The sequence below is a fragment of the Falco rusticolus genome, chromosome 4, assembly GCF_015220075.1.
Source record: "Falco rusticolus isolate bFalRus1 chromosome 4, bFalRus1.pri, whole genome shotgun sequence".
Taxonomy (NCBI): Eukaryota; Metazoa; Chordata; class Aves; order Falconiformes; family Falconidae; genus Falco; species Falco rusticolus.
Genome location: NC_051190.1, coordinates 9,985,947 through 10,001,994, shown reverse-complemented (window position 1 = coordinate 10,001,994; position 16,048 = coordinate 9,985,947). Strand labels below are relative to the sequence as shown.

Sequence of the window (16,048 nt, the reverse complement as noted above, 5' to 3'; positions counted from 1 at the left end):
TCTACTTGTTCAAGTGTATTATAAAGTGTGATATCCATAGTGTATGACTTTTATGAACGGAAACTGAATGCAGTCAGACTGGAGTTTCAATACTACTTAAAACATTAAATCTCTATTTTTAAAATTGTATTTAGGTTCCCTTTTTTAGTAGTTAAAAACCTCATGGGACTTGATAGCACATGATGCCTAAGGAGTTTGCCAGGGAAAACGCACACATTTTCGTGGTATTATTTTTTCCAACAGTAAGATTTAGTAATACTTAATGCTTTTCAAATCCAAGTACTGAAGAGAGATGAGCATACAGGAATATTTGAATGTGTTGTGTCTTCTCTTCATCCTTTTTTCATTGTGAAAACCTCAACAATCTTGATGGCAGAAGCTATTCCGTTTAAAGAGATGGCTGAACAGCACGATTAGGGACAAAATACGTGGATTTGTAGAGTGAAAAAACTCTAGGAGAAGAAAATCAGCCTTGATGATCAGGTAAATTCTGAGGTAAACTTTACTCAAGACTGGCAGTTTTCAGAATCATTCTCAAGAATGCCTCCTCAGAAAGCTGCATTTTGGATGGTTTTATTTATATATATTTATTCCTGGCATTGATCATCATTTGGTGGAGCTTTTCCTACTTAAATGGCTGTTAAGTGGGGAAGCTCCAGTTTGCTTGCAGAGAGGGGCCAGTATAGTTGGAATATTTGACTTCTGTTTCTTCCAGGTATCCTTCAGGTGAACCAGAAGTATGTGTGTAGCTTTGTGTCTATTTCTGATACATTCCAAATGGAGGGTTTTTTGGCTGCAAATATGATGGCTGTACTCCACAGAGGATAACCAGGAGTGTATAAATTCCCTGGCAGCCGAAGCTTTAAATCTGCAGCCACCAAATGTGTCTGCCTGTGTCTCTGAAGTTCAACCATGTGGATCATCAGTACACAGCAAGCACTGGAGCTTCTAATCCTTACCACTGATTGTATTGCTGCTTAAGCTGTGGGAGTAATTTTCATCTTCTCTGTGGACCAGGACTAGGCGGAGGCTCTAAGAATAAATTTATTTGCTAAAAGTGCATAGTTTGGCAGTAATAATCTCTGTTTGCATGCTTGTTTGGGGGACATGGAAGTAACAATGGGTAGCAGTGAAGGAACCAAAGCCCGTACCTTTAACACGAAGGAAAGGCAGCGTAACTGAGACTTGTTGTTTCTAACTCTGCAGGAAGTCAGTTTATGCAGCTTGTCCATTAACTTGGTGAAAAGAAGAAAGGGAGGAATACTGGATTGCTTCCTAGGGGCAGATTCAGAGGGGGAAGGTAATTTATTTTATTAGCATAGTTGATGTGCGAGAACTCTCACTTTTGACCAAAAAGTATTTTTAGTCATTGTGTTTAACATCATGGTCCCTCCATTTTTGGTTGTTTGTGGTCCCCACTATGTCCATCTGTGTCCCGTCTCCCGTGTGTCCCCTTCCCCTAATTAAAAACATCTGATATAGTTGTCATACCAGTCTGTCATGAAACTATAGCGATCTGCCCTTCACTTTTGCTTAGGGGATTGTACAACATGGGTGTATATGAAATAAAGGTGGTGCTTTTGGCATTGTATTGAACTGAATGCTGAAGGCAGGTACCTTTGCATTGCTGCTGTTTAAAGTCCATGCTGCTCGTTTCCTGAGCCTTTTTAAGTTATGTAGCTCACAAGGGTGGTAACTACAGGAATAGATGCTTGTGTCATTTCTAAGAAAGTTGGTTTTTTACTTCATCTCCTGCAAAAACAAGATTCATGTGAGGTATTAAAAATACTGTTGGGGGAATGGCGAAAGATTCTTTAAAGCTAAAACATGGGAATTTGGCAAGCAAGTAATTGATTGTTCCTAGAGTTGAACCATACTGCTTACGAATTCTGAGTTTTAGAATCTTATGGGTGAGTACAATTGTGTGTTTCTAAATCCCTAAGAATAGGTTTTTATGTCCAAAATAATTGCATTACTTCAAAGGGAAGGATTAAGATGGAACAATCCCAACTCCTATCTACTTTAAAAGTTTTATGAGTTCTGTGGCACTCTAATCAGTAAAGTGGACTTATTACTAAATTACCTTGCCTCCATATCCTCCAGAACCAAAACTTCTGTCTATTTATATGTATGTAGGTCCTACACAACCAATGTGCGTTGGATTTCTTTATAGTTGTTAGCACCTGTGAATATGTAATACTTTCTTAGATGTACCTCTGTGTTTCATTTGTGTAAGTAAGAATTAAAATTTTCTAAGAATACACATTTCATATTTTCCAGCTGCAAAGCTCTTAAAGAATTTCAGTGACTTTCAAATAATACAGGAGAAGGTTTAGGACTGGGAGGAGACATTGTGTGAATACACACAAACCTAAATAGATGTGCTATGTCAAATCTCTCACATTCCAGCCTTTATGTGATGTTCTGCTTTAGATTTCCTTGTCAGCAGCTGTTCTTACAATTTGCAGAAGTTACAAATTGGATAAACTCACTCTGTACTGCAGATGGAGTATCTCCAGTCTGTTTGCTCTGTTTGTTTGCAGTATCCCCAACAATGCAGTAGATGTCAGATTAGAATTTTTCAAGTAGAAGAGTTATGAATAAAGCAGTTAATCCACTTTTGATGACAGTTTCCTTTGGAATTGTTTGGGGTTTTTTGTGTGCACTTTGGCATTAGATTGAGAAGTAAAGAGCAAAAATCCCACCCTGAAATAGTCATAATTGTGAATTGTGTTCTGGATGAAGCTTAAAACTGAACCTACAAAGTCAATCCTAGTTACTTCTACAGATTTTCTGTTTCTTTGGATGAAACCTGGGATCAAACAAAGAGCTCGTGCTGGGAGTTTCCAGTCTGAAAGGTAGGAATCTGGCAGCAGAATGTTATTAGTGACAATTTGGAAATAAGTTCCTTTAGTTGTGTTCTGGGTGCCATTGCATATGCTCAGCTTTGAAGGAGAAAATTTTTTTTGGGATCTGGGTGGCTTGGAAGTACTTGCTGATTTAGGAGAAACAGCAAACATTTATGCACACCAAGTCTTGAAAGATAAAGTTTGTAACTCTGAAGTATTGTTCTTTGCTTTCCTTTTCCCCTGATGTTCTCTCCTTAGAAAGCTACATCATTGCTAATATGGTAAGCAAAGTGAATGAATGAACATACCTGTATATATTACATACATATTAATGTATATAATATTATATCCATTGTTCTTTCATGCTTCAGTCACCTCTTGTTCTTGATTGTCTTCTAACTCTCTTTGAACAGCTCTTGGGGGAGAAATACTATACCTCTCAGTGTGCAAACATGCGGAGCCATAAGCTAAGTGGACAGTCAATTAAATGAATGAAAATCTATTGTTTATTTGTTTCCTAGACAGGTTAGTTCAGAAATGCTTGGGCGTAAACTAAAATTCAGTGCTTATGCATTTGTTCCTTTAGGTGTGAGGGACCCTGTAGGCTTACTGAGGTTGTGGATAACTTCTCACCATAGGAAGAAATATATTCTTTAATTTGAGTGGAGCAATGAGCTAGCTTGTAGATTTTATAGTCTACTGTGTTGTATGTTAAGCAGTAAGCATCTGAACAGGCTTCATCGATTTCTCCTCCGTTATTTCAGATATGAGTTACTCTATTTGTGGTTTATAGCACAAGTCGGTGTTTCTCAAACTAATTTGTCGTGGGTCCCTCTTAAAAAAACAACTTTCCCATTTGCACCCCGCTTTCTTCCCAGTCACAATCACAGTTCACGCACCTGTCTTGGCATTGCTTTTTTCTCCCCCCTCCCCTTCCCAAACACGTCTTTTCTCCCAACTCTCCTGCCAAGGGTCATGTCCCACAGTTAAGAGAACACTGGTTTAACTACAGACTTTTGGCTTTTGTCCAAATATGCTTAGACTAACACATTTCAGTAATATTTGTGGGAAATGTGCATTGTTTGAAGATATTTATTGTCTTGATTTTCTGGGGGCTTTTTGGTTTGGTGTTTTGGTTTTTTTTAGAAGGCTTTTAATTTACCAAACCTTATTCACACAAAGTTGGAAAAAATATATGTGACAGGGCAAACCAGAAAACTTCTTAGGCAGACTTGCAAATTGTGTGAGAGAAATAAGAGCTGGTGCCCTTTTGCTGCCATGATTTGCTGCATTGAATTTATGGGTTTGACTCAGAGATTTACGATTTTCATGGGAGGCGGCAAACAGTATAGATTAAACTTGCTTCTATTGTTGTTAAATTGTGGCTTTAAGAACTGTCTGTTCCTTAAAGTAAACCAGTGGACGTAATGTTCAGTGAACAGCTGCGGGGAGCCATGTTACATACTCAAGACTCGTGCTGTAAATACCTTTTTTAGTATTTCTTCCTTACAATGACTTCTTACTTCTCTGTCAGACTGACTGATGTGTAACGTAACCTTCCAAGTGGCCTTTTCAAAATAGAAACTAAAATAGCCAGGAAAGAGACGTAAAGGCATTTCTGCTGTTGGGTTTTTTGTTTGGTTGGTTGGGGTTTTTTTAGGTATGATACACTGCAATTTGTGATCTTCAATCAGCATGTTTCAACCCAAAAATCCTAAAAGCCCCCCCCCCATGAAGCTAGCTGGGATACAAGTATACATGCATATGTGTAGGCACCACCTCGTTCTCCGACAGGATTTAAGTCAGCAGCTGTTCAGTTCAGTATCCTTTCATGATAGGAGGAACTTGAGCAAACCGTATCTAGTTGAAATGGCAGAATAATTTGTTCAGACAAAGTGTAATTACCCACGTGGGAAGTCAACCATAAAACCATGGATAATACAATTTTCTGAAAAATTAGATATTTAATGATTACAAAAGGTCAGGACAATTCTTATACAAATGGAGTATTAGTTCCTTATGTTTGGTTTAGGAAAATAAGTATTACGTGTTACTCCTGAAATAAAGTTTCGTCTCCCAGATTGTTACCTAAAGTAGCTTCACGCACACACACCCCGCTCCCCCCGAACACACACACACAGGGTCTGGGCCATCCACTCCTGGTTTTGCATTTTTTACTTTTTAGAGGGTTTTGACTGTTGGGCATGTTAGCACATTTTTTTACAAAGGCTAATACGGATGCTTCATACAAGTCACTGTGGCTTAAATTGGGATAAGCTGTATTCTGGGAGATGGAGAAGGAATATGTTAAATGTAAACACGCCCGGCAGTTTTAAACAAAGAGGGGTGTATTGTGCCTGCCTCAGGTCACCAGGCGCCTACTGCCCGGAAGGCTGAGCTGTGCTGGGAAAGTCAAACCATTAAGTATGTTCACATGGAACAAGGGTTCTTCAAGTTCAGAGAAAGGGCCTGATTGACCTATCGGACAACCTGATACCCTGTCTGAAAGGGACAGTTGTGTAAAAGTAACATCGCTAACACCTGGAGGTTGACCATTGAATTTTCATAAGCAACACAGAAGAAAAACTGGGATCTTTGAACATGACAGGTTGTTCTTGACAAGGATGTGTGATGGAAGAACCAGCTAACCAGTTTGTATAAAAAGAGGATAATCAGGAGGTTTGGGTCTGTCACTACAAGAAGTACATTGAGGTGCTGGGGCGTGTCCAACGAAGGGCAACGAAATTGGTGAAGGGTCTAGGGCACAAGTCTTGTGAGAAGCAGCTGAGGGAACTGGGGTTGTTTTGGCTTGGAGAAAAGGAGTCTCAGGGGGGACCTTATTGTTCTCTACAAGTACTTGAAAAGAGACTGTAGTCAGGTGGAGGTCGGTCTTTTCTCTCAAGTAGTAAGCAATAAGACAAGAGGAATGGCCTCAAGTTGCACCAGGAGGGGTTTAGATCAGATATTAGGAAAAATTTCTTCACTGAAAAGGTTGTCAAGCACTAAAACAGGCTGCCCAGGAAAATGGTTGAGTCGCTATCCCTGGAGGTGTTTAAAAGATGTGTAGATGTGGCACCAGGGGACATGGTTTAGCAGTGGACTTGGCGGTGCTAGGTTCAAGTTTGGACTCTTTCTTAAAGGTCTATTCCAATTTAAATGATTCTGTGAGGTTCCTTCATGCGTGAAAATGATGGTTTTCTTTGCCTCCCCAATATGTAGTTTATAATGAAGTAAAAAAAGTTCTTTACATTTCGTATCTGAGGCCAAATTCACGATGCAGTGCTCTGAAGACGCATTCAGCTTCTCTGTGGCTGACCTTGTGGTCAGTGGCTCTAAAGACGAAGCAGTGAAACAGTAAATAACTAATAACAAAGAACCAGCCAAAATCTAGTAAATTCTTGTAAATCATGTTTTTACATAAGAAAAACCACTAAAAGATGCCAACTTATTAAAGAAGTAGTGTTCTGAAGAATCTAGATAGCCTTTTCAAATACAAAATAGGCACTGAGAAGCCTGTGACTCCTTGAATTCACTTTTATTAAAACTTAACATGTCAGTGACACTGGAGAAGTTTTTATAACGTTATTCCCATAATTTGTGTGTTGGAAGAAGGGTTCGCTGGAGTCAAGAAGACGCTCAATATGAGTTATGCATCTTGCTCAACTTTATTAGTTTCTAACACTACTTATATAGAACTGATACACGTGCATATTCGTAAAGCAGAAATATAATTGGTTAGTAGTCTCTAAACGCGCGCGGTTCTCACACCCCTAATTATCATGACTAAAATAAGCATTCTATCCATGTAGCTAATTGTGTTGCTGTGCTTCAGCCTTGTAGTTTGTTCCTCCCTATATTCCTGTACCGCTCCCTATCTCTCTTGGCCCTGCACCTGCTTGCCCAGCAGCTGTATCTTGTTACAGCCACGGCCTGTTGGCACAACATAATTACTCGGTCTCAGGATTCAAGAATAGCTCAAGGCTACCTTTCTTGTTATCTTCAGCACAGCAACTTCAGCACAATTCTAATTGCAGGCCTATTCTAATACCAGGCCTGGATTGTGCAGATCTTCAGAGATTCTCAGGCCACGCTTCTGCAGCCGTTCTTCTACATTTGTGCATACAGTGCAGGAACATATGTATATATACAGGCAAATCTGAACAAAATTTATGGTTGGAATTGTCAGTTACACCAAGGATTTAATAGTGACAGTGCAAACCCATGCACCCAGGGTTTGGAATTCATCCTGCAGTCAATGGAGTACGCATCAGTTAAATAGCAAACATTAGCATGGATTATGTATTTTGTTATATCCTGTTGGAAGCAATCCAAATGCAAGCATATAAACAGTACAGATAATTCATCTTTTTACTGATGTCTGTAGAAACAGAAAATATTTTAACTTGCTTGAAAGCATCAAGAAAGCTTTAAAATGAAAAGAGCGGATATCAAGTATAAAGCTTTTGGTTTACTGAGCAATGAGTATGATAAACATTGATTATTCATCTTGACTTTAGAGTTCAAAAACAATTGTCCCTTCAGTTTGCCTCATGGGAGCATGAAATTAGGACCGTGTGTGTGTTGATTAACAACATACGGAAGATGAATCATGATTGCTGTTTTGGTCTGGTGCACAAGGCTATGCTTGAGGCGTAGTGATTTCCTACCTCCTTTACCAGATCTCTGTAATTAGTGCTAGTATCTCTGTTTCCTGGTATTGATGTTCAAGTGCCTGCCTGACAGTGCCTATTCACAAGCATAAATTGCCTTTATTGAATGAGTGTTTGCTCAACAGAAGTTGAATGTTGGAGTGTATTTCAATATTACTTGTAATTCATAGGACAATTCTGAAATCACCAATGCCAACTCTGGCAGGAATTGTCAAATTCCAGATATAAAAAATAGGTGTTACCTTCAGGTACGAAACAGCGTATGCTCTAGGTTAAGAGGGAAAAGTTCAACAATAAAAAGTTAAGCAGATTTTTTTATTTCTTTCCATTGTATTTATTTTACACCTCTGATGGCAGAAATTCATCAAATTTAACTTTTCTTGGAGGCATAATTAGTTCCAGTGGTTAAAAATTTCATTTAAGCTAATTTTCTGGAAATGTAATCCTAACTTCGTTCCTTTCTGGCCTAGTAATGGTTAGAAATAGTTGTCATAAATGCATTTAATTAATAAGTTGTTACCATAAATGACAGCTAGGTATTATAAAAATATAAACAAACAAAAATGCAGGTTAACTTCATGTAATAGTCTTTGCCTTTTATTTATAGTTGTGCTCTTTCATGTTGAAAGATGGATATTTATATAAAATGAAAAGCCTCTACATGCCTTGAACATCCAAATGAGTTACTCATTCTTTGGGAGATGATGTGTATTAGTGTTATTCAGAACTGTGCTGATTTAAGATATCTTAGGATTGTAAATGTAAGTATTTGAGCTGTTCATGTGGAGCGAGGAACAGATCCAACACTGATCTCTGTGATTTGAGGTATGTGATATGTGATAGAAATTCTAGCTTGCTTGCCCAGTATAGATGCAGGATTTGGATCTTGGGTTATCATGTTTCCTGTACAGTTCTGTGCTTTGAGCTCACATAATTGGAGTTTTAATGTTGTGTATAACACCCCCCTAGCCCCCACTTCTTGATAAATAATTTTTCATTTAATCTGTGTGCATTTCAACTTTGATTATCTGTTTAAAGATCAGTGGTCTATAGTTCTTCATAAAAGATGTTTTGGCTGTTTTCTTTCCTATATATTCTTCCTCAGTCAATGTGTATAGAAGTATGTGGACCAAAGGGATGTTGTAGACAAAGCTCCAGGCGACGAAGACTTGCTTTCTTTTCTAGTCAAGTTCAGAATAAATTAAAAGCTGCATGTAAATTAAACAAATGTTAGTGGTTAATTAACTAAGAATGTAGAGCCCAAAGGCCGTAACATTAGTATTTATAGTTTTAAAGGAAGATGCTCTAAACAAGTTGTCTTAGCTATAAGCCGTTTCAATAGCACAATTACTTTATGGCTTAAAACCAAGGGAATGCTTCCTGGAAGAATATATTGTTGCACTCACAGCTGTAAGTACTGGGAGGATTAATGCCACAGTTTAATACAATTAAATTGTCTGACTAGCTTACATGTTTTAACCTATAACTAATATAAATATCCAGTTCAACACTTTTAAGGTGACCCTAATTTCCTCGCAAAGTACTGCAGCCTATTTACATCTTTTATAGACTTGTGAGGAAAATTTTACAACCAGTAAGTCTCATGTGCTGCTTAAGTTCAGCAGGGTTTGGCTTATGTTAATTTACTTTTTGCATCTAAGTTATTAATGACTGTGGTATATTGATTTATGCTTTTACTGTTACATATTTTGTGATGTCACCATAATGCCTTTAATTCAATTAAAGGTGCTGTGAAAAGCATTGGTATATTGCATTTTTGTTAATATAGGATATAAAAGATCCTATCTAATGAATTGAAATACTTTTGCTATTTTTCTTCAGGATTTGGTGAAATTTATGTCTGTCTTTCAAAACTTCAACTCTGGAACACAAAAGTAGATGGCTAATGATTAATTTGATGGTTTATCTCCCTGTAGAAATATGAAGTCAATACTTTCTTTTTTCATCATTCTTTAATCAAACACATGTCTTTGTTTTTCTGTAGTAGAAAGTTAAATGACATTTTGTGTAGTTTAAGAGAAACCAAAAATGAGTCAGAATAGAACAGGTATTAATAGAAAAGTTAAGACTGAAAAAAAATGACACCTTCCTGTTTCAGGAAACCTTTTTGTATACCAGCTTGTTTAATGCCAGACTAAATCTAAGTTAAACAAATGAAAAGCCAACGTAAAAGAAAGTGAGATTACGAATTTAACTTTGAACAATATTATCAAGACCTGATTTGCTTTCATGCTTTATGTAGTGTGTTGCTTTCTTTTTTTTTTTTTAAAGTAACTTAACTCATACCTTGTTTTTCTTTCTAAATACCTCTGTCTGACTTAAGTGACACAGTGAATGTTTATGCATAATCCTGAGGACAGCTAATTACTGTTGAAGTCCACTTCTACTATTAACTTCTGCCTTTTACATTGTAGCAGTAAACCTGGACACAATTCTATGTAAATGGATGGTATTTTTTTTAAAGATAATGGTAAATACGATGTTTGCCTTTCAGGGAATGCTGTTGCTCCATAAGACTCAGTGTTCAGGTTTTCAATGTGTCCAGTGAGGGTGATACTACATTTTGTGTTTCAAAAACAATTTCAGTGCTTTCTGAAGGGTAAGGTATTGCATCTCTGAAGCCCAAAGTTTTTTTCTATAAGCGTAGAAGAGACAGCAGACTCCTCAGCCTTCATGTGCATCTGGATTCCTCCCTGGGAGAGCAATGGAATAGTTATTCTGTTGGTCCTCAGTCTCTGTGACACTCAGCAAGGATGGCAGTATCTGCTTTAATAGTATTTGATACTGGGAAAGGGTGTCTGTTGTAGCACAGTGGATTTCTACAACATGCTCTTGTACTGGAAAAGTTGAGGGTTGTAATTAGCTGAACTATTCCAGTTGGAAATCTACTGTTGAAGTTTTTCTCCTTCAACTATTTGTTGATTTTTAGACAATAATCAATGGGAAGATTGAAATTTAAATTCTCAGTCTGTGTTTTTGTCTAATTAAGTTATTATCAGCAATGATTTCTTTAAAATATTTATAATACATGTTAAAATGTTTGGGGCATCTATATGGGGGCCTCTAACAAAAAAAAAACCCACCAACATAAAAGTAACCCAGTGCATAAACCATGTAAGACTCAAAAGGACATGGAAATACAAATTCCACAAGAATGATATCAGGCACAGAAACATAAGTTACATGCAAATATATCTGTAAAAAATAATTTAATGAAGGATAGATGTGTGCACATACCTAGACACTGGACTTCTGATACTCGCTCTGTAGGAAGTTTCTGTCATGACCTTTCAGGCACCCTGGTGAACCAGGCCAGAGGTTTTGTGTCCTGACTTATCGTACCTCAGTTTATGTTAAGCTTTGAGTTCTGTGTAGTTCTTCTTAGCATTGAATAATAGTAGACTTAGGAGAAAAAGTTGACTTGATTATAGATGAATTCTGAGTGTGCTGAAAACTTGGTGGGTTTGTTTGCCCAATTAACAAATAGCTAATAGTCTTTCAGGCACCTGTTCCGAGGTAGTTAATGAGATGAGGAGTGTCTGGGAGGTGATGAGTGCTCTTAAATCAGTTGTACTGTTTTGCTCCTACCTTTAATTTCTGAAAGTGACCTTCTCTGAGAAAATACACCGATGTGCTATGACCACAGCGCTTAGCAGTGACATTCTTTCTTCTTTCGGTTTGAACTTCTGGTATTCTTTTTCATGACTGTGGAATTTAAATCGGCTGTTTCAGACTGACATTCTCTCTGACTCTTCTCTTGCATTGTGGTTGCCCTGGAGAACACACTTTGATTTGTCATTAAGCCTTGATTAAAGGTATGATTTTTGTATGGGCATGATTAACCTAGATGGTAGAAGTTGAGAGCGTCACATAACTGCCTTTCGAAAATAAGCTTCCCTGATTCATATCCGTGGGACAAGTCATACTACTTAAGTCAGAATTTCATGTCTTCATGCAAATATTATATTCAGTTCTGTTTCTCTTTGTTTTCACTTCTTTGAGTATTACATTTGGAAAGTTGATGACAGGTGAGTGTGCATGCAGGTGTGTGCAACCTGTTCTGTCACTGCCTGTGTTCAGATTGTTGCATGGTGTGCCCAAACAGAAGAAAAAAAAAAACAAGTTCTGTCATCCTCCCGCAAGTATTTACACAATGAAAATCTACCTAAGTTCCAAGTAGCTTGCTTTATTAAAATCATTTTCTTGATATTTCTCTACAGGGGCTGTCATCAGTCACGAAGAACAATGGATTACTCAATATCACCTTTAAATATGACAGTAAGTTGAAAATTTGCACTACGCTCACAAAAATGAAGGACTCCGTCACAGTTGTATATGTAGTAATGTGTTGCTTAAAAATGCCTGTAAGAATAGCATGAGCTCTTTAGTATTGACAGAATTTTAAAAAACAGATTTGTTTCTGCTGGGTTTGGTGGGTCTTCTCCTTCCTATGATTCACTGAAAATAATTTTGTAATACGTAGTAGTTTCACTTTGATTGGCCTACAGCGTGTGCCCAGTATTTGGCTTGAAAATTATAGAGAATTATGTTAATTCTGTGAAAGAGCACAGTCATTGAAATATTCACTACACACGAAGTCATAACAAAGGATTATTTCAAGCTTTATACATCATTTCTCTGATGTGTAATTTTTTGGGGGGAAATGGTGTAAAGTGTGTCTCCAGGTAGAAAACCTGTAGTTTGTATACAGACACATAAAAATGTGTTTTTGCAAGGCTTAATATTGAAGATGAATGTTGAAGGTGAATAGCATCTCTTAATTTACTTGAAGTAGTTGGAACTTTTCATTGGCTACAGTGTTAAAGGAACAGGTTAGTGGAAAACTGCAGTCTACATTTTCAGTGCAGACAGGTGGTTTTAGTACTGTAGCAGATGTGGTATGTTTTGCGGTGAAACTAAGAAGAAAGTTATCTCTAGCATCACAACATTAACAAGCAGGTTGCAGCAATAATACTTCAGACCTCTTCAAATGTCTGCTAAATGGCTGTTTCTTACCGTTTTCATTTTTTAAAGGTTTTTGTCATCTGTGTTGTCTAGTCAGTAAAGTATGACTGTTGGCTACATCGAGAATTTATACTTATTTGGGCAGTTAGTAGCCGTCATCCATATAAACTCAATGTAGAGTCAAGAAAAGGTCCTAATTTATAGCAGTAACGTTTGTACTACTGCCAGTGCAGGTCACAGGTTAGGGTTTTTTTCCTACCTAAAGAGATTACCTTGGATGGCTAATGTGAGTAAAATTTCTTCATTGAGAGCATGTATCAGGAAACCTAACAGTGCTTTTGTTTAATTTTGATAATCCTTTTGTTCCTCATTTTTATGTTAATTTCTGAATTTGCAATTTTAAACTGTGATTTTTTAAATCTAATTTTATGTTAATATTTAAAATGAGCAAAACATATCAGATTGTACAGGAGGTAAGTGGTTGCTGTAAGAGAATTACAATTTTTTTTTTCTTATCCACATAAAGAAAAACAGGAAATAATATCAGTCAGAACAGAGATCCCAACATTTAATTAACACAATGGAGTCTGTTTCAGTCCCAGTATCTGTCATGTTTTTTCCATTAATTCTGGCACCAGGAACTATGTTTAACCAATGGCAAGTGTGAATTCAAAATTCTGCTGGCACTGTATGCATCCTAGACAAAGGAGTTATTTGAGTTCTGCAGTACTAGGAAAATAGTTCCCTGATAGCAAGGCTGAAGAGTTCATATAATATGGAAATACATACTGAACCGTGAAAAAGCCAGCACAAAAGAGAATTTGGCTCGCTGGCTGTGATTTAAAGGCTTTTATTTGGCCACACAGGAACTCTAGCAAACTGCATTTTATGTTGTTAAATTAGTTCATTAGATTATTTACTTAGGTGAAAACCAAATATTTGTATGTTTTAGTATTTCACTCGTATTCAAGTTAAAGAAGTGGTTTCCTGAAAAGTATAATTATTCCCTGCTGTTTTTTTCCTAAATCTGTTGTTCTTTAAAAATGTAAATCAGTGATTCACAGTCAAACTTCAAACATTTGTGCTATATTCCATTTTGGCAAATTGTCATTTGACCATAAAATTTTAGTAACCAGGATCCAAAATCTTGGGCTTGCTGTTAATTAGATCCAGACCTAGCAAAAAACTGTTACTTTAAACTTTCCATTGAAAGAGATGCTCTATTCTCCTAAGAGGAAGCTCACGCTGTCACTGAGTTCGCTCACAGCAACAGAATTCTACGAACAGCAGAGTAAATACCAACTGCCCAGCTTTTGTAAAAGGCAGTGTTGTACAAACTGTTCTATTCTTGTTTGTGTGGGAGTTACATAAAAGACCCCTTACTATTGTTATTCATAGTAAAAAGCCATTTTCTAAAATTGCTTTTCAGTTAATTTTTCTTTCCTTGCCTTTAAGATCACACCTCTGAATTAAATTTCAATTTTCTGTATTGGCTTATTGTAACACTTGATTTTTCATGTTTCATTTCTACAAACTCTTTACAGACGAATACATAGCATATAATGATCTCCGGTTTTTTTAGAATAAATTATCAGTCAGTAATATACAGTCTACTGCCCAACTTTTCCTGGATTTTTTTGGCTCCACTAGTTCAAAAGCAGAATGTTTGTGCATACGTGTCTTCACGTATACTGTTTTCCAGAACTATGGAATTCTCTGGCCATTACTTCTTTTCCTGTCACAGAATATGAGCCTAAACATTGTAAGGCTTTAGAAGTAATAAAATTTGTTATTTGTTTTCTTGTTTTGTGTACATAAAGGCATGGTTAAGTTCAGCAACAAAGTCAGGAATGTTTTTTTTTTTTATTTTCTTAATGAAAGCTGAGCTTTTCTGTAATCATATGTTTGCAGAGCTGTAACTTCAGGGAATACACTATATTGTGTGAGGATAACAAGGCAAAACCAGTTCTGACCGGATCCAGTGGCAGTAAAATGGTCTACTTAGATGCAGCTACTGAATGGATAACAGAAATGAGATGGATTTAGGCAGTAGGTTCTTTGTGGTCAGGATGAAGCAGTATCGTGGTTAAAAAGAACTTCTGGAGCACCAGTTCTAAAGCTTCACATTGTTCATTGTTCCCATCCGTGCCTGACTGTTGACCAACATTCTGTTGCTCTAAGCACTGTACATGCACAAAGTTCATGTCAGTCCTTATGTTCTTTCGAGTAGTTAGTGAGGAAAAATGTTCTCTTTCGGGAGTCCCAACACGTGTCATTTTTACTTTTCCTGTGGTACAGCCTACACTGGTATTAGAAACTGGTAATTTCCTTTGGAGTCCTACGAACTAGGGGTTTGCAACTGTTGAAAGTGGTTGTGCTCAATGATTTTTAAAATTTTGGTGGTTTTCAGTGTCCTGAGACACAAGCTTCAGCTAGAGTTACTATAAAGTACTTATTTTTATAGAACAAAGAGCACACATGAAGCTTTTACCTTGGTCAGTCTTGAAGAAATGTTCAGAAATTAACTTCATTCTTCATTTACATGGAAAGATGTGGGTTATGTTGGAAGCTGGTTGCTTGAATAGATCTTCAGCGTTAGAGGTGCTGTTGGCAGATTATGATTTACTTGCTCTGGTGGGGCACAAGAATGCCAGCTAGAATGTTTTTCTTAAAGCGTTTATTTCTCCATATTCTTAGACTGCACACCTTACCTGAATTCAGTGGGAAAACACGTGATTGGAGATGTGCAGAATATAACTATCAGTCAGTATGCGTGTTACGAACAGGTTGCAGTGACGATACTTTGGACAGCAAATGCCATTGGTAAGTAGTAGAGGGAAATGGACTAATTCATCATGTCTTTGGTAATAACTTCTTGCTGATTGGTATTAAGTAAAATAATTAAATTACACTTGGAATCATTGACACAAACTGCTTAAGAAGAAATAAATTCTGAACAGCTTTGCAAAGCTGCTATTTTTACAAGCTCACTTGAAATAGCTTTAAAACTATGACGCTCTCTACAGCTGTACATTGCTTTTTGCTATTCCAGTTTGTTGAATTTTTCCTGCTCTTCAGAACTGTGCAGTAGCTCTGACTTCATTCTCTGCTCCAAAGCATTGGTGCATTTCAGTGGCATTGATGGAGTAATTGCCAGTGCACCTAAAGATTCTTTAGGATACAGATTGGCTTACAGGTGGAAAATATTATTTAATTGTAGCGATACAAACGTTAATGTGTTTCCTTGTCAGGTCTGGTCACTAAGAATATTCCTCAGTCACTTCAGTGTCACTGGATGTACCTTGTTGTCCACTGGAGCGGTAGTTTCCCAAGTGGGAGGTGTGCAAGATGATCTGTTGAGGCATGTGAAGAAAATTTTAGAACTATTTACATATTTTTTTGATCTTGAAATGAAAAACTAAGCTTTACTAACATTCAGTATACGGATTGACACTGGCACCTTTACTTGGTCTCTGTCAGTTGCTCAGTATTTCACGTGTGGTAGATCAGGTATCCCAAAGGAAGAGTGGGGGTTCTACAGTG

The 16,048-nt window shown here is 37.2% G+C and overlaps 1 protein-coding gene across 2 annotated transcripts in view; it reads left to right on the top strand.

Moving 5' to 3' along the window:
* Window positions 1-16,048, top strand: part of IL17RD (interleukin 17 receptor D) — a 51,375-nt gene that overhangs the window by 17,748 nt on the left and 17,579 nt on the right. The window contains exons 2-3 of one of the 2 annotated variants that reach the window (XM_037386695.1): window positions 11,761-11,818; window positions 15,203-15,328. In XM_037386695.1, coding sequence (XP_037242592.1) covers window positions 11,761-11,818; window positions 15,203-15,328 — 184 coding nt within the window. Of the gene's footprint in view, window positions 1-11,760; window positions 11,819-15,202; window positions 15,329-16,048 lie in introns of those variants that run through there. The other variant, XM_037386696.1, reaches the window with a different exon arrangement.